This window comes from Vulpes lagopus, chromosome 10, assembly GCF_018345385.1.
Source record: "Vulpes lagopus strain Blue_001 chromosome 10, ASM1834538v1, whole genome shotgun sequence".
Lineage (NCBI taxonomy): Eukaryota > Metazoa > Chordata > Mammalia > Carnivora > Canidae > Vulpes > Vulpes lagopus.
The window spans coordinates 91,443,003-91,459,817 of record NC_054833.1 but is presented as its reverse complement, the minus strand read 5'-3'; the positions used below and the strand labels follow the sequence as shown (position 1 = coordinate 91,459,817).

General features: G+C 61.9%; 2 protein-coding genes across 2 annotated transcripts in view; one reads left to right on the top strand and one right to left on the bottom strand.

Moving 5' to 3' along the window:
• Window positions 1-517: 517 nt before the first annotated feature.
• LOC121500952 (basic salivary proline-rich protein 2-like) lies at window positions 518-2,429 on the bottom strand. Its single transcript, XM_041773041.1, has 2 exons — window positions 2,273-2,429; window positions 518-1,743 (listed from the first exon to the last, which is right to left on the bottom strand). Exons 1-2 carry the CDS (start codon window positions 2,427-2,429, stop codon window positions 518-520), a joined length of 1,383 nt encoding a protein of 460 aa, XP_041628975.1.
• Window positions 807-16,815, top strand: part of ZNF469 (zinc finger protein 469) — a 46,782-nt gene continuing 30,773 nt past the window's right edge. Inside the window, exon 1 of the mRNA XM_041773040.1 lies at window positions 807-905. The gene's annotated coding sequence lies outside the window, so the exon portion shown is untranslated. The remainder of the gene's footprint in view (window positions 906-16,815) is intronic.

Sequence of the window (16,815 nt, the reverse complement as noted above, 5' to 3'; positions counted from 1 at the left end):
TGCAGCAGGCCACTCTGTGGCAGGCCTGAGGCTGGGCAGGGGCACCCACAGCAAAAGTGCTAAAGATTTAAGGAACTCCAGCTCCCACCTTTGAGACGTGGGCATCTCCTCCTGGAGTGCCTTCCAGGTGCTAAACTGCAGGACCTCAGAAGTTCTCCCAGCAGGTGCCAGGTGGCGGTTGTGGCATGACCCCCACCCCCATCCTCCCTACTGAAGGGTGGGGGAGGCGGGCGGGGATGCTTCAGACGCTGGTACCTCAGAAGGGCTGGGGAGGGAGGGAGGGAGGCCGGGAGGGGGTGGGGATGGAGGAGCTTTGGGAAACCACAGGGATACACACGGATACACTTAGGCCCCCGGCTCTGAAACCCCTGCTGAGTCCAGCCTGCGCGCATCGGGCCCGAGAGCGCAGCGCTGCCAGCGGAGTGGGCTGCCAAGGGGGCATGAGCGCTAATTCGGCGGCTCCATGCCTTCCCCGCCAGGGACCTCATCGCTAGAGCCCATCCCGGGAAACAAACACCTAGGAAGAGCGGGGCTGAAAGCACCGGGGCCGGGGGCTGAGGCTGGTACGAAGCCGCCGTGCCTGGGGCCGTGCCGAGGGCCTCGGGAGCACCCCGCCGCCGCCGGGAGCCTGTTGGCGAGGATTGGCCCCGCGCGCGGCCGACCTGGGAAGCGGGTGGAGGCTGCTCCCCCCTCCCCACCCCGCCCGCAGGGGCAGAGCGCGGCGCAGCGGCGGCGGGGCGGCTCGGTGCCCGGCGGGCGGGCGGCCCGTCTGCGCGGCCCGGGCGGCCTGCGGTCGGGATGAGGACTGCCCTCCGCGCGCAGAGCGCCGGGGCCGCCGCGGCCGTGCCGGGAGCTCGATCGCGTCCGCCAGCGCGGCGACCGGAGCGGGGCCCTCGGAGCGGGAGGTGAGTGTGGCCGCGGCCGGGCGCGCGCGGACAGGGCTCAGCGGCCGGGCACCTGGCTGCTGCCCGCGCCCCGCCACGTCCCGGCGCCCTCGGAGCGCCCCCGGCGGGGCCCGCGCCCCCCGCCCCCGCCCCCGACCCCGCGCCCGCCCGGGACGCGCCGCGCCGCCAACGCCGGGGCGCGCCGGGGGCTCGGCGGGGGCCGCGGCGCCTCGAGACCGGCCTCCGCCCTGCGCGGCGCGGCGGGGGCCCCGGGAGGCTCCGCGGGGCTCTCTGCAAAGTGCAGCCCGAGGTCTCGCAGCTGCGTGCCGCCGGGGCCTCCGGGACGCCGGGCCTGGGGAGCGGGGCCGGGGCGGGGGCGCGCGGCCGCGGGCCGGCTCATTCATTGCGGCCGGAGCCTCTGGGCCCCGAGGCCGGCCGGCCGCCTCCTCCGGGCTGCCCCCCGGGCGCGCCTCCCGAGCGCTCCCCCGGGCGAGGGCCGGCGGGGCGGCCGCGGGGCAGCGCGCGGGTCGGGGCGGGTCTCTCGGGAGGCCACGCGGCGCCCACCCCCGCCCGCGCCCGCGCCCCTGCCCCGGCCGGCTGGGCGCGCCTAGGGAGTGAGCCGGAGGGACCCGTGGGGACGCGGCGCCGCGCGGCGGCCGCCGGAAGGGAAGGCCCGCCCGGCCCCGGCCCCGGCTCCGGCCCGGCTCGAGGGGACTTCCCGCGGTCACCCAGACCCTGCCCCTGCGCCCGGGCACGGAGGCGGCGGTCCGAGGGACAGACTGGGCTTCGGTTGGACTGGGTCCTGCGCCCTGGCGGCGGCGGAGGCCGTTAACCCCTTCCAGGCCGGCCTTCAGCAGCCCTGCCCGCGTAGGGACTGTGCCACGTGTAACTGTGTGGGAGCCTCACTCCAAGACATAGGTGCCACCCGTCTAGTGAAGACACTGAGGCTCAGAGAGGTTAGGGGACTGGGCCAGCGCTGCACAGCCAGCGAGCAGCAGGGCCTGCTGGCCTCTCCCCACCCTGACACAGAGACTGCTGCCCAAGACCGCCTGTCGGTGTATGGAGGTGCCCAACAAACGCGCATGGAGCCCTCCCGGTGCCTCTCACTGCCCTAGGAGCCCACAACCCAGCCAAGCCCCCTGTCCTCTGATAGCAAGCAAGATAAATGGGTAGAATGGCAGGATAGTGTCACCCCGGGGCAGTGGGCTGCTGGGAAGCCGGGCAGTCACCCTGTTAGGAAGGGCCACCTCTGAGGTGTCCCCACAAGAGGGCATGCCCTCGGGTGCCATGTGCCCAGCCTGGCAGGTTCCAGAACCACCCGCAGAGCGTGCCGAGAGCCTCACCTGGGAGTGGGAAGAGGGGAGGCTGGACCCCTTAGGGGAGCCCACAGCTCCCCTGTGGCACATTAGCCCCAGGAAGCGTGGGTGAGGGTGTGCAGCCCCCCTGCCTGGGCTCCAGGCCGCTGTTGCGGGGGGCCGTGTGGAAGCCAGCGAGTGCCAGGACTTCAGGGTCAAAGACAGCTTGGAGGTTCTTCAACTCCTTCATCAGTGCGAGGTCTCCAGGTTACTGATGCTGCTTGAATACCCCCAGCAATGGGGACCTCACTCCCTATCACAGCAGCCCACCCCACGGTCTCACCCCTGCAGTATGCCAAAGGTTCCCGGAAGGTTCTGTCGCACGTTGAGGGGGAAGCCTCCTACCTGTGGTTTCTGTTGACTGGTCCTGTCATCCTGAGCAGCACACAGCACGTCACGTTAACTCTTACACTCGGTTGCCTTTGGAGAATGTTAATAGAGAGATTATGTCCCCTTTAGGCCTCATCGTGTCAGGCCCTGCGCCTTTTCTGACTTGACATTCCATGTCAGGCACCATCCTGCCTCCCTTCCCAGGAGAAAGTCAGTGGGTCTCTTCCCTGGCTGCACATTTGTGGAGAACACCAGGGTGGCCTGGAAGCAGGACCTGCTCCCACCTCCTTGCCTCTGGAACCTCTCCACCCCTGATGGTGCCAAGGATGCATGTGCTGCTTGACATCAGTTCACGCTGCGAATTCCTCCAGAGCCCAGAGACTTCCCAGCCAAGCCCCACCCCCACCGTCCTCCGGGACTTGACTGTTGCTCAGATTCAGTAACCCATCTGCTTCCTGATCCAAAATGAGGGGCTCAGACTTTGGGGCAGGTGATGTCGTGCTTAGGGGTGCAGGCTCCAGAAGCAGCTGCCCAGGGGTTGTGTGGGCAAGTCACCCACGTCTCCGAGCTTGATTTCTCCATTGGGAGAATGGGGGGACCTCACAAGTACCAGGGGTGGGCTGAGGTACAGGGCACCCATATAGCAAGGGCCTACCTACTGCAGTTATGAGCACGGCAGATGCTGGCTCCTGTGGTTCCTACACACGCAGCTGGGGACACCCCACGGGGCCTTCGGAAAGGGCTCTGCAGGTGCGAAGGGCCAGGAAGGTACACGGTGCTGGCAGCACTAGTCCAGCAGAGAAGGCCTCATAGGGCATGGTGGTGAAGCCCAGGGCCTGCCGAAAGCTGCCTTCTTGACTTCTCCATGGCCCGCCTCCACCTGGGTTCATTCTAGATGCGTGTAGGAGGATCAAACCTGGGCAGGGTATGACCAGCCCACCATTCCACCCCCTGCCTTCTAGGCTGACTGCCATCCCACTCTGCTCTCCTCCAGTGACAGCCATGGAGTCCATTCTTAGGGTGCTGCTTCCCCTGCCCACCTCCTGCCCTGGACACCCAACATCCTGTCCCCCACCTCCAGCAGCTGACCACCTTCTTGCCATAGCGGTGGTCCTCTGCCCCATCAGAACTGCCCTATCTGCTCAACCCTCAGCCCTTCTAGCACCCCACCTTTCCCTTGTGCATGGACATCCTCACCTCTCAGCCACACAGCACTGTTAGAGCCCCGTCCCCACCAAGCCAGACATAGTGGCCCTCAGCGCACACAGCTGGGGGACTGTCACTCCTTCCCTGATAGCATAGGTTCAGGATGCACTGGAGACTAGCCTCAGCCTGGGGGAGGATTCGGGATGGAGAGGGGTGAGCACTGAGATGGACAGCCTGGCCGGCACCCGGGGCCCTGCCCTCGGCCTCTCCCTTGCTAGCATCGCCTCACCATTTGCCCTGGCAGCCGTGCCTGGAGTGGAAGACACTGTCCTCAGGGACTGATCTTGTACTTTGGTCCCACAGTGAGGTCCACTAGGGAGCCACCATTTCCCTGGGCCTATACGTTGAGCAGCTGTTCGCTGCACAAAGGCACCCAGCCCATGCCCTGCTCAGCAGGCCTCAGCACACCAAGGGGCTGTATCCATCCTAGGAGCTGCCCAGAGGCCCCAGACCCAACCGGTGGCCCCACGTTAGACAAATGTTCTATGAGCCAGGGCCACGGTTCTGCTCCTGAGGACGTCACACCCCCTCATGAGTGCACATTGGAAACTGCCCCTCTAGAGGCCAGACCTGGAGACATCTGTCCTCTGTGACCTGAGATTCCTTCCCCGTCATCAGGTGCTCTCAGGCCTCCGGGACCCTCGGTGTCATTCTGGGTGGACACGGTCCCTGGGCCCAGGCGCATCAGGCCAGTCTGGGGAGGGTAGGAAGCAGGCTGGCAGGCCTGGCAGGGACGCACCCAGGGATGCTGGGGGCCGCAGTGAGCTCAGCCAGCTCCTGCCCGCGGATGTTCATCAAAGCCTGCGGCTCCGCCCCCCGCGCTGCCCTGTGGTTTCTGGTCCCGCTTCCCAACCACCAGAAAGTGAGCTCAGCAGCTACACTGGCAGGAGTTTGGGGGCTGTGACCCCAGCGTCAAACTATAGGTTTTCTGCTCATTACTCCTCCGACTCCTGTCGGGTTTAAGATGGTCTCTGAGAATTACATCCTGGTTTAAACAGAGCTGGCTTTCGGAAGGAGAGCCCCAAATATGAGTTCCTGGCATGCCTGTGAGCGGAGCCTGAAGGTGGAGGTGGGAAGGCAAGCCTTGTGCAGGGGCTCTGGGGTCCCCGTGCCCTTCCTGGGGTGCTGGGCCCTGGCCCCCTGCCCACCCGTTCTCCTCACACCCAGCGCTCCATGTAAGGCCCCCTCCCACCCCCGCCTGCCCCCAAGGGCTGGCAGCAGAGCTGTCCTTCCATCCCCCAGGGTGGCTGTCACTCCCAGTGAGGGTGGACAAGGGCCTCGGGGACAAGCAATGTGGGCTTGGGGGCGCCCCAGAGCCCTCGGTCAGGTCCCACTCTCTGGCTGCAAGGCCCGTGTCTTCCAGGCACACCCGGACCCCGAAGACCACAGCCAGCAAGGGCTGGAGGCCGCATGCATGCATGCGTGCGAGTGCGTGGACAGGTGGGCACCCACGCCAGCAGCCCCCTCCTCGTTCCTTGCCCCCTCCTGACCGGCAGGCTGGAGCCAGGGCAGGACGGGGACATTCCATCCCTGGCCGCCTGCTCACAGCCTCTGTCCCGACTCAGGGCTGCTCACAGGGCCTGTGTCCCAGCCAAACAGGCCAAACAAAATCCACATTCATGAACGGCCATTGAGGCTTTCTGGCGGCCTGGGCACAGATGCCGCCTGCAGATGTGACCGTTGCCTTTCCCACATTCCTTCGGGGCTGCTGGGCCAGGGTGGCCGTGTGTAAACAGGGCCTGCCCCTCCCGGCCCTGCGTGCGGCTGGCTGGGCGCTGCCCTCTGGGGACACTGTGGAGCAGGGCTTCCCTGGGATCCTGGCAGGAGCAGGGGTGGTCAGTGCAGAGATGCCATGACCCGGGCTGGATGGAGTGCGGGAGCCAGGACTGGGTCCCGGTACTGGAGGAAGTGCCCCCTTGGCAGGGGCCATGGTACCAGCTGCTGACAGGCATCCCGGGTTCTAGACTAGCCCACTGGGCAGGGCCTTCTCGGGTGTGAACGTAGCTCGCAGAGCATAAGCTGGTGGTTTGGACCATGTGCACGAGTTCATGCAAGCACCCCCGCCATCTCCTCCTGGAACACGTTCATCCCCCCAAAAAGAAACCCTGCACCCTCTGGCGGTCACCCCCCCCCCCCACAAGCTCCCCCAGCCCTGGAAACCACGAATCTCCCTCCTGCCTCTGTGGATTTGCCTATTCAGGACATTTCACATGAATGAAATCACACAGTATTTTTCTTTTTGTGGCCGCCTTACTTCGCTCATCATAGCGCTGTCACGGGGTGTCCACGTCGTCGTAGGCTGCCCTGGGGCCTTGTTCCTCTTTACAGCCGAGTAATATTCCACGGGGTGGGTGGGCTACACTTTGCGCATCCATCATCTGCTGTCAGACTTCCGTCTGTTGTGATGAGAATTGCTGTGAGATCTGTGAGGACATCCTGGTGGGACACGTGTTTGTTTCTCTAGGACGGAGTCTGGGCGTGGGTCGTTGGGCTCCACTTCCCGCCCGCACCAGCTTGTGAGGCTGTGAGGGCCTCTCCTCCCCCCGTCTGTGCACATGGAAGTCGGGACAGAGAGGCAAAGGCACTGGCTCAGGGTCACATGTCAGGGCAGTGGGGCCCTGGATTCAACCTCTGCCAGAGCGCCAGAGCCATGAGCACACAGATGGGGAAGTCAAGGCAGAGAAAGTGGCAGTCACAGCCTCAGAGACCTTCCTGCGGGAGGCTCTGCCCTCTGGCCCCTTCCCCCTCTTGAGGCTTCTCCTGGGCACTTAGCACCCACAACCCCACTGTCCTCACAATGCCCCTCAATCCAAGGGCCTAGACCCTCAGGGAAGGACCCTACCCCACCACCAGAAATGTCCATGGCTTGCTCTCCCAGCCTCCCCCACAGGGACCTCTGGCCCGTTCCCAGGATGACAGCACAGTGCACAAAAGGCAGAACCACATGGGTCTGGGACACTGATCCCAGGACCCTCGAACATCACTCCCTGAAGTCAGGTGGTCAGTGGCTCCGGCCTGCTCCAGAGTGGGCCCAAGGGGCCCTGAGCCTGTCCCATGGATAGTTCCACAGCTCCAGAATGCACGATCGGAATGGCATATCCACAGCTCCTACCCCAGAGAGGTGAAGTCACTTCCCGACGTGCACCCAGCTTGGAGGCCCGGGTCAGACCTCCAAACCTGACACAGGGCAAGAGCACACACACCTTCCCCAACTCCTGCGGGCTGTGGGCATGGGGACACCTGCCCTGGGTAGTCCCAGCTTGGCTCTTGCTGATAGGGGTCTCACATGTACACAACCACATCAGAGAGACAGGTGCTGGGGCTCAGTGGCCCCCCAGGGCAGGCTGACTGTTCGTTAGCCATACATAAACTCTGCTCAGAGTTGGAGAGGACAATGTCCTCCCCAGGACAGCCACAGAGCTGGGCAGTCACCTGCAGAAGCCCCTGTGGGACCTGGCCACACACCTCTACCACGGCAGGAGCTCGTGGTCTGGCTGGGTGGGGAGGGTGTCTAACTGGACCGGGGGAGCCTAGGATGAGATGCAGTAGGGGAGGAGCTGAGTGTTCTGACCCCAGAAAGAGGAAAGCAGGATGAGGGGAGGCCGGGAGGTAGCACAGGTGTGGCCTGTCCAACCCCGGGATAGTCGCCACTCCCCCACTCGGTCGTCCAGAGCTGGTCTGCACACCAGTGGGAAGCTGGGCACTTGGGCAGGTGGCAGAGTGAGCACTGTCTGTCTCCCTCACCCGGGAAGGTAGGCGGCTGTAGCCACGTTACAGGGGAGGAAACAAGTACAGAGACGGGAAGGGACTGACCACAGCCTAGGAGCAGGCCAGGCAATGGGCAGGTCCTCCAGCCCCCATCCCCGCCAGCAAGAATCCATCTAAAGGGCCGGCACTGTGCGGGGCTGACCAGGACCAAGAAAGCCAGTGACCAAAGCCTCCTCCTGTCCCACCGTCCACCCTGCAGCATGTGGCCATCAGGGCAAGGCAGTGTGTGAGCATGTGTGAGCATGCCCGCATGCACACGGGGCGGCACCTGTCCCCAGGAGCATTGCTCCCCTTGTTCACCTCCCACTGCACATGCTCCTCATGCTATCTAGAAAACTCCTAACCATCCTGCAGAACCCACCTCCAGTACTGTGCTGCCTCTCCTCTGGAAAGGCTTCCCTCCCAAGGCACCACGGTCCCTTCCCCTCCTGGTGCCTTTTAAAATCCTCCGTGTGTGTGTAGGTCCTGCGTGCCCGGTTCCTGGAGGGCCCGCCCTCTTTGAGCTCTTGGAGCCTGGCCAGGCGCAGGCATGGAGCAGCCTCGGAGCATAGATGCGGAATGGATTTGGGCCCTCGTGGGTGGAACGGGCTCTCTGCAATCTCAGTAAACATCTGGCCACAGGACCTGGCAGGAAGCTGACCTCGAGGGTACCACTCGGCTGGCAGCTGTGCCCCATTTATAAATACATGCTAAACTCGGAGCAGCCCACATGCATTCCTGCTCCCCGCCCTGGAGCACCCTCCCAGCGGAAGAGAGACAGCCGGCGGCCCTCTGCGCCTGGCCACGGCGGTCACTCCTGGTGAGTGGGAGCGTGCCCGGTCCAGGGTCAGCTCAGGGCCTGCGGAATCCGATTGTTATCTGAGTGCGCTCGCCGACCTGCCCAGCGCCGAGCCTGCATTTAGCGCTGGGAAAGGCTCCCCGAACCGGCAGCGTGCTTTTCTTGGATGTCTAGGCTGTATTTATGCCGGGCTGGTGCCTAGGGGAGTAATTAAAGTCTCCAAGCTCCCGGAGGGGCCTGCGCACCGTTGGGCAGTGGCACCTGGGTCTCCTGTGTCCCTCGGAGCCTGTTGGGTAAAAGGGCACAGCTGGACCCTACCAGGCAGCTCTTAGCTGAGCCCCACAGCAACCCAGGGACCCGGTCACAAGGAGGGGCTGGGGGCACAGGTCAGCGGGCAGGTGTGGGGCTCTGTCACAATATGTCCCCACCTGTCCTGCCTCCCAAGATGGAGACGAGGGCCTGTGTGGCTACGAGAAGCCTGGAAATGAGCCTGGTCCATGGCATTGTTCCAACAGGAGGCGAAGTGGTTGCCGTCTCCCCAGCCTATGGTGTCTTGAGCGTGTGCCCTCAGCAAGAGCGGCAGGGGCCCCAAGTGGAGGCAGCCCACCGTCTACACCAGTGCCAGCAAGAGAAATGGGATGCAGGTCACGGGGTCATTTCAGACTTCTCATGGCCACATGTGGAAAAGAGAGGGGAGCTGTGAATTTCATGATAACAGTTTCCTTAACCAACATAACCATGCACTTTCAACCCCACACATGGTCTGCACCCGTGAGAATGATCCAGGAGATGCTTCAAACCTTTTGGACTCGGTGTTGAGGCCAGGGTAGATTCACAGGCGTGGGGGCATCATGGCCTGGCAGCGGCCAGGACACCCCGCGTCTGCCCTGTGCTACTTACCCCTGGTCACATGAGTGTGTTCCCCGCTGGCCAGTCAGGCCCGCTCATTTCTTGACCCTGGAGGCCAGGATATGTGCCGTGTCCAGGGAGTGACTGAACGAGAAACTCGGTGCGCAGGGATCGTCAGCACCAACACATCCCTGCAGTCTCTGTCCTCATGGTCCCCACAGGCACCTGGCCCATCCCAGGGTGCCCAAACCTCCCGACCTATCCTGAACTCCCTCGATGCTCCCCTGGACAACCATTGTACCACACCTTGACCCCTCGGACAGCGCTGCAGCCCTCGCACCTAGGCTTCACAGCCATACCTTAGCATGGGCAGCCCCAGCGGGCTTGGGGAGCCCCCAGGCATGAGCTGACCCTGGCACCCCTCTACCTGGTAGCACACTCCATAGGCAGGGCCTCAGCAAATGGTAGCAAGGGAATTTCTCCTATGATCAGGGATAGCCAGCCTGGACAGTGGAGGTCGGTGCATTTACACATGCAGGCGTGCGTTAGTGTCCATGACGTGTGTGTAAATGCAGTGTCGTATCCATGCATGTATCACACTACACGTTACATGTGCTGCTGTGTGTGGGACTCGCTATCAACTATGTGACTGTGTGCACATGTGTGCACAGGCCGTGTAAACGGCCTTTTTGGCCTACCATGTGCCACACCTGGGTGCCAGGCGCCATGCTGGGACTGTGTCCAGGTCACTGGCGTGGCACCCATAGGACCCACCTGTGGAGACGATGCTGCGATCCGCTGCCTGGAGGCTCTGAGATGCACACGCAGCACCCAGCGTGGGTTTAAGCCCTGATGTGCAAATCTAAAGTCCCTCCTCACCTGCGTTTGGTCGGGACACAGCCCAGGGTGGCTGAAGTCTGCGCCCATGGCCCCGCGTCCTCCACGCCAGGACCTAGTTCTTATCAGTCCTGCCAAGTGGCCCTGATGGGTCAAGAGTACCTGCTGTGTTCAGATGGCCCTGCACCCCCCTCTAGACACCGGTCTCTGAGGTCACGACCCTGGGCTCTCCGTGGTGAGCTCCGCCACCCCTCCCCTGGCTGGTCAGGCCACAGCAGGCACAGGCTGCTCCTGGGGCGCTCTCAGGGGGATGGAGTCAGGCCTGCATGGGGCAGCTGCCCACAGGAATGCCTACCACCCTGCAGCACTCCCAGCTCCTACCTTTTCCTCGTTGCCCCACTGGTAGCTCGGCCTTCCGCTGTGTTTTACACGTCCTTATGCTTGGGGTGGCTTGCGAGTGAGAGACACAGTTCACACAGCATGCAAGGGATCTACTGGCTATAAAGCCCTGGAATAATAGATGGGCTTCAGGCACTGCTGGATCCAGGTTCCCAGACAGTGCCTCAGGAGACAGCCTCTCTGCATCTCGTGGCTCTGCCTTCCTCTGCGTTAGTGCCTCTCTCGGGAGACCTTCCTCAGGCCCCCAGGGCTCCAGCCTCTGTCCCACCCCAGCAAGAGGTGCCAGGGAACCTCTCATTGGTGGATCCATGCCCATTGCTCATCCGGTGAGCATGGCCCACGCAGGGCGTGGGACAGATCTGGGTCTTATGGGCTCACCCTTCTTTCCCCCTCCCTCATTCTTTGTCCCATTGTCATGTGGGTCTGCTATGGGGGAAGTTACGGTAAAGAAGGAGAGGTATTGACCTGGGAAAATCCAGGGCTTTCAGGGACTGAGAGGGCAGGACTGTGCATCTTCTTTGTCAGTGATCTTTGCCCAAGTGAATATCAATCCAGTCATCTAGATGGCTGTTACGTAAGTATATGTGAGACAGAGCAGCAGTGGCAGGGAGGAGAGAGATGATAGAGGCTCCTCCACAGAGTTTCTTTCGGTTGTTTGAACCAATGTTTCAGTTGGGAAACTAGTCCAGGATAACCTCAGGCTTCTCCTGGCCTGCTGTCTCTGGGCCCCTTCCTGTCCCCTGTCCTGTCCCTGGCTGCCTTCCCTGGGCCTGCTTACCATGCTGGGACAAGGACCCTCGGGTGCAGGTCAGTGCCACACATGGAAGCAGGTACCACACCAGTCAGCCTGGCAGTGCAAGGCCTCGTCAGCATGCTGGACAAAGCCGGGTCAGAGAAGACAAAACAAAAGCCTCAGAAAGCACTTTCTACAGGCAGCTAACGAAAATGCCAGAAGAAGCCATCCCCCTGCTTACCCAGGTGGGGCCTCTGATCCCAGCACCCCCAGCCGTGCAATCAGAAGGACCCTCTGTGACGTCTGGCCTTTCACAGTGACCGGCATGGTGATGGGTCCGGGTCCTCCCACCCCTCATATCCGCACTGGCTCTGGGCTCAGGACACAGATGCCAAGTCAGGCATGGGGGTCAGGCAGGCGAACAGCGCCCCAGGATGGAGACAGAACTTTCTCAGAGGAACTTGGATCTGGACCTCTTGCTCAGCCAGAGCGTCCAGGGTGGGCCTGTGACCAGACAGCCACATGGGACCCAGGACCCTTCCCCACTGCAAAGCAGTCATGTTCGTGGGTCATGACACCCGGGAACAAAGCAGGTGATGATGACACCGAAGCCGCAGCCGTGTGGCGGCACATACCCTGCTGATAGCCTGACCCACCCCGTCTCGTTTCCTGCCCAGCCGCCCCATGTTTACAGATGAGAATGCAGTGGAGAGCCCTTGAGAACCACAGCTCCCGATTGCCGGTTAACAAACAACCCCAGACCCAGGGCCGTCAGACAGTTCATCACCTTTTGTGACTCCACAGGCTGGTGGCGGTGCTGCTGCTGCCTTTGCCCTGGCCACTCGGGGACTGTGTCCAGTTGGCATGTGGCCCTAGGGTTCGAGCAGAGGCCAGCGGGTGTTCTGAGAGCACCTCGGCCAAGCAGCCATCTCCCCAGGCACCCCTCCGAGGAAGAGGGCCAGGCTGAGCCCATGGGCCAGCAGGAGCTCCTGGACCCCAGGACAGGGAACCCAGAAGGCAAGGGCCCCACTCCAGAAGCCCCATTGGCCCAAGAGTGACACAAACACCATGGGCCCTGACCCCCTGGGCTGTGTGACTGCAGGCAAGCCTCTGCACCTCTCTGCACCTCAATTTCCCACCGAGAAGGGGATTACATCATCACGACAGCCTTTTGAATTAGCATGAGAATCAGCCAGGGCAGTGCAAGTGGAGGGTCAGGGCAAGGTGCTCGTCATCCACACCTGCCGGCACAGCCATCAACGGGCAGCATGAGCCATGTTGGGTGCATCCAGTCCTGATGCTTCCCTAGCCCACAGAGTGACCTTTGAACCCCCACATCCTTGTGACCCCACTTTGCTGAAACAGCTGAGGGAAATCTGCTGCGTGAACTCATGCCGGCATTCCAGCTCCCTCCTGGACCTGGCAGCTCAAAGCCTCTGCTGCAAAATGAGCCACCAGGGATGGCAGTGCTATTGTCCAGGAGGGGGAACCGAGGCCCCTGTTGGCAGGCTCAGACCTTTAGGGTGACTTCTGCTGCTCACAGGGGGATTTCCAGCTGGGCAGGGCTGAGGGCTGGGGGCCAGGCCAGAAAAGAATAGGCGGTCCCTACAGGCTCCTTGGAGGGACCAGCCTCCCTAGATCAACAGCTCTGTGGGAATGGCAGCAGCGACAGGCCTCGGGCTGGCCCGTGGGTCGGCTGGTGGCTACAGCATAGGGTCTCCCCTCAAACTGAGGGGAGCTGGGGGGCCAGGCCTCTCAGTGTTCTAGGCCGGTCACTCTGCTGGTTCAGTAAGCTCTGTTCTCGGGGTAGAACGGGAGAGTCTTCCAGGGCCCCAGCATGGTAAGCAGGCCCAGGGAAGGCAGCCAGGGACAGGACAGGGGACAGGAAGGGGCCCAGAGACAGCAGGCCAGTGTCTCCTAGGGGATGGAGGAGCATCTACTCCAGGGGAAGGACAGACCAAGTTGTGTGTCAAGTGTGGCTCCCCAATCCCTAGCTTCAGCTCTGGCCTGCATGGGGCCCTCCAGAGGCTCAAGCAGAGAGGGGATCCAGACTCCAGATGGCGGCGTAAGGTCTCTCCTCCCATAGGACCCCACGCTGACTGGGAGTGAGCACAGGGCAGGGGACAGCTTGTCTCTTCTTCTAGCCATGGGACAGAAGCTGTTGGTGATAGTGCTGTGGACACCCATGCCACCCAACTCCACTCACATCAGGTCCTCTTTCCAGGTGGTGAAGGTTACATGGTGGGGCAATTGCCTACTCCAAGATTTTGCTTCTTCAGCCATACAGTGAGCCAATGGCTAAAGTATAGCCCTCAAGACCCCAAGACCTGAATTCCAGTCCTGATGATGGATAGATGGATGATGAATAGATGGATGGATGGATGGATGGATGGATGGATGGATGGATGGATGGATAGGTGGGTGGATGGATGAGTGGATGGATGGTTAGATGGGTGGGTAGATGGATGGATGATGAATAGATGGACGGATGATAAATAGATGGATAGGTGGGTGCATGGATGGGCGGATGGATGGATAGGTGGGTGGATGGATGAGTGGATGACTTTGCTCTCCAGGCAGTGTGCCAGGCAGAGACACAACTGTGCACCTGTCTGACTAGGCCCTGTCCCCCAGGAGCTTCCAATCTAACACAGGAAGCCAGTTAATCCAGGTGAACAGCTGTGTGGAGGACTCTGAGTCATGAACAGGCACTGCACATGTTGCTGGATAATGAAATCTCAGCAGTGTGATGAGGGAGGATGACAAGGAATCCATCTAGGGACACTGCAGTGGGGAGAGGCTGCTACATGACCATGTCAAGTTTGAAGGGCCACGTGGACAGACATTGTGCATCCCAGAAGAGCCTCAGTTTCCCCTGGCCAATGCCTGTGCTCCAGGCCTCCACGGTTACCCACTTCCTCTGTGGCCTCACAAAGGCTGGCTCTGCCAGGAACTGGGGGTACAGAGAGGGACCAGGCCTCATGCATGCTCTGGGTACCTTCCCTCCTATTCCTGGGACCTCTCTGTCCGAATATACCCCCATATGTCTCCCTCACCCAGTTCATCCCATGGTAGAGAAGCCAGCTGGGGAGGGTGGCTGGGGACGAAGCCCGGGTCACGCGGCTAGTCAGGCTTTCCTGGGTCTGCTGATTCTCCCATGTGACCAGCCTGCACAGAACAGAACGACCCCATAAAAAACTCTGCTCACCCTCGGAAGATAAAACTGTAAATGCCAACACCCAGCCACACATACCAGAGGTCAAATATGTGGGAGATATGTATAGATCAGGACACTTTCAACTTTTACAAGGTCCAGACCCTTGGAGGGGGAGGAGGGCGGGTGGAATGCAGGGGTCTAGGAGAGAAGCGCAGAGCCCAGGACCCCATGTGCCCAGGCTGGGACTGGGGCGCAAGTGGGTGCACCAGTCCCGTGGGGTCTGCCCAGACTGTTCCCTGCCGCCTGACACCCCATGTGGCTTAGCAGTCACCCCGGGTTTTTCTCTGACACCAGAGGGTTGATAGCCGTGCAAACCGCTCCAACTGGGTTTGGTAGCCCTGCCCTTATTCTTGCTGCATTTTTAAAAGCAACTCCCAGATGCCAGATCGTTTTGCCTGTAAAGACTTCCAGAAAAGCAGTGGGCCCTCCAGGGACAAACCAGTGGTCAGCAGTTGGGTGTTTCCAAGAGCATATTAACGAGTTACCCTTGCAAATGAGTCGTTGGCCTTTTTCATTTAAACTAGAATGAATCTGAGGCCCTCCCTGTGGCCATATCCCCTTTCAGCCCCTGTTCCGTTGGGTCCTCTTGGCAGGAGAGGAAGGGGAAGGTCAGGAAACCCGGTCGTAACAGAGCCGCTGGAAGCGACAGTCCCTGGAGCGTGGATGTCGGTGTCAGGTCTCATGGGAAGATCCGAAGCCTTAGAGAACTTTGGATGCCTCTGGTGCAGGGTGGTTGCTTCGAGGTGTGTGCGGCAGGTACAGGGGGCGCGCCAGTGCATAAAGGGCCTGTCCCTCTGAGGGGCAGGGTGGCAGAGACGGGGGCAGGGGGGCAGCAGGAAGGAGGCACCCACCACTGGGACAAGTGGCCACGTGAGGAGAAAGGTAAAAAGGCAAGTCACAGGGTGGGCCAGGCCCCTCAGGACAGCCAACTGCCCATGGACAATAAGACCAATGCCCAGCAGAGTGGCCTATGAGGCCCCGGATGACGCTGTATTGGTCAGGACATTTTTCAAGCCAGAAGAGAAGAGAACTCAACTCAAAATAGATTAAGCAAAAAGGAGACCGCTTGGCTCACAGAACTGGGCTACACAGACATGCTTCAGGCATGGCTGGATCCAGATGTAACAATAGTGGCATCAGAGTCCAGTCTAATGGGAAGAGGAGGGTCACCCTGCTGGAACTGCATGGATAGAGAGGAGAGGAGGGCGCGCCCCAAAGCAAAGCCAAGGTACCATTGCCAGAAACAGGAAGATGGGTGCTGGGCCCGCAAGAAACAGGTATCCACACAGAAGACCATCTGCAGCTGCAAGGATGGCCCAGGGGTAGAAATGGGGCCAAGCAGGAAGATGCAAGCCCTGAAGCTTAGGGTGCAGCCCTGTGCAGGATGGGGACTACAAGCTGGCAGCGTCGGGTCGGATCCACCCAGTATGTGTGTCTGCTTTGGCCACAAGCTGTTTTTAAAATCACAGAAGTCCACACGAATCCCCAGGCCTCTGTTGGAAACCCAAAGAAGGCGTCCCCGCTGGGGCCACGATGCCACCAGGACACGTGGGTGGGGCTGAGCAGCTCGGCGCCCCAGAGGGAGGCAGGAACGGGCCACCACACTCCCCGCGGCCACCCCCAGCTCCTGCCTCCCTTGTTTCCACCCAGCCGCTGGGGGCCTGCCGGGGTCTGTGGCTGAGGTGCCCGGCACGGCTGGTAGAAATAAGACTTTGCTGCACGTACGTGGGAGCAGAGCAGGGGCTTCGGGGAGTCCCGGGGGTTCTGTGTGTTCAGGGGCCCCCCGGAAATGCAGGCAAGGTCGGAGTCTCGGGCGTCCAGGCCAGCTCCCCCCTCTGCCCCGTGCTCTTGGCCCAGAAGCGGCAAAGCCCCTGCGGCTCAGCAACGCGAGCTGGCTTCTGCGGCCCCCGACGCCCGCCCCCCAAACACACACACTGGAGCGTCTTGGCAGCTGGCGGGCGCTAACGTGGCTCCGTTGCTTTGGGGGACTTTGAAGGGAACTAATTAAAACCAGCTGAGATGTGAAGAGATGGAAGGTGGCAGGAGCCAGGGACAACTTTCCACAGGGCCCGGAGCGAGCCGCCCCGCCGCCGCCGAGAGCCGCCGTGTCCGGCCGGGCCTGCGATGGGCCAGGGCCGGGCGGCTGCCCCTCTGCGCCCAGGGCGGGGGGCCGAGGAGGGCGGTGTGGCAGGAGCGTGCGCGTGCCCAGGGCTCAGGGTGGCCGCCACGGGGGCAGGTGGGCGGTGACTCGCCATGACCCCTGGAGTGGCTGCCCCCACACTGAGCTCAGCCCCTCCCAGAGGCCCCCAGCAGAGGGGATCCCTCCCGCCCACCACAGCCCAGCGGCCTCTCGGGGTCTGTGGAAGACACACTCTTCCCTGCTCTGTGCTAGAAAGCCAGACACTGACCTTTGAGTGAGAACTTACAGACCCTCCTGCCCTCGGCCTGTTAGCAACTCC

What these genes read in the sequence shown, in the direction of transcription:
- LOC121500952 (XM_041773041.1), bottom strand. Translation starts at nt 2,429, where the DNA reads ATGAAGGAGTTGAAGAACCTCCAAGCTGTCTTTGACCCTGAAGTCCTG. An exon ending in TAATGTGCCACAGGGGAGCT is followed by an intron (nt 1,744 to 2,272) that starts GTGGGCTCCCCT and finishes CTACGCGGGCAG; the next exon opens with GGCTGCTGAAGGCCGGCCTG.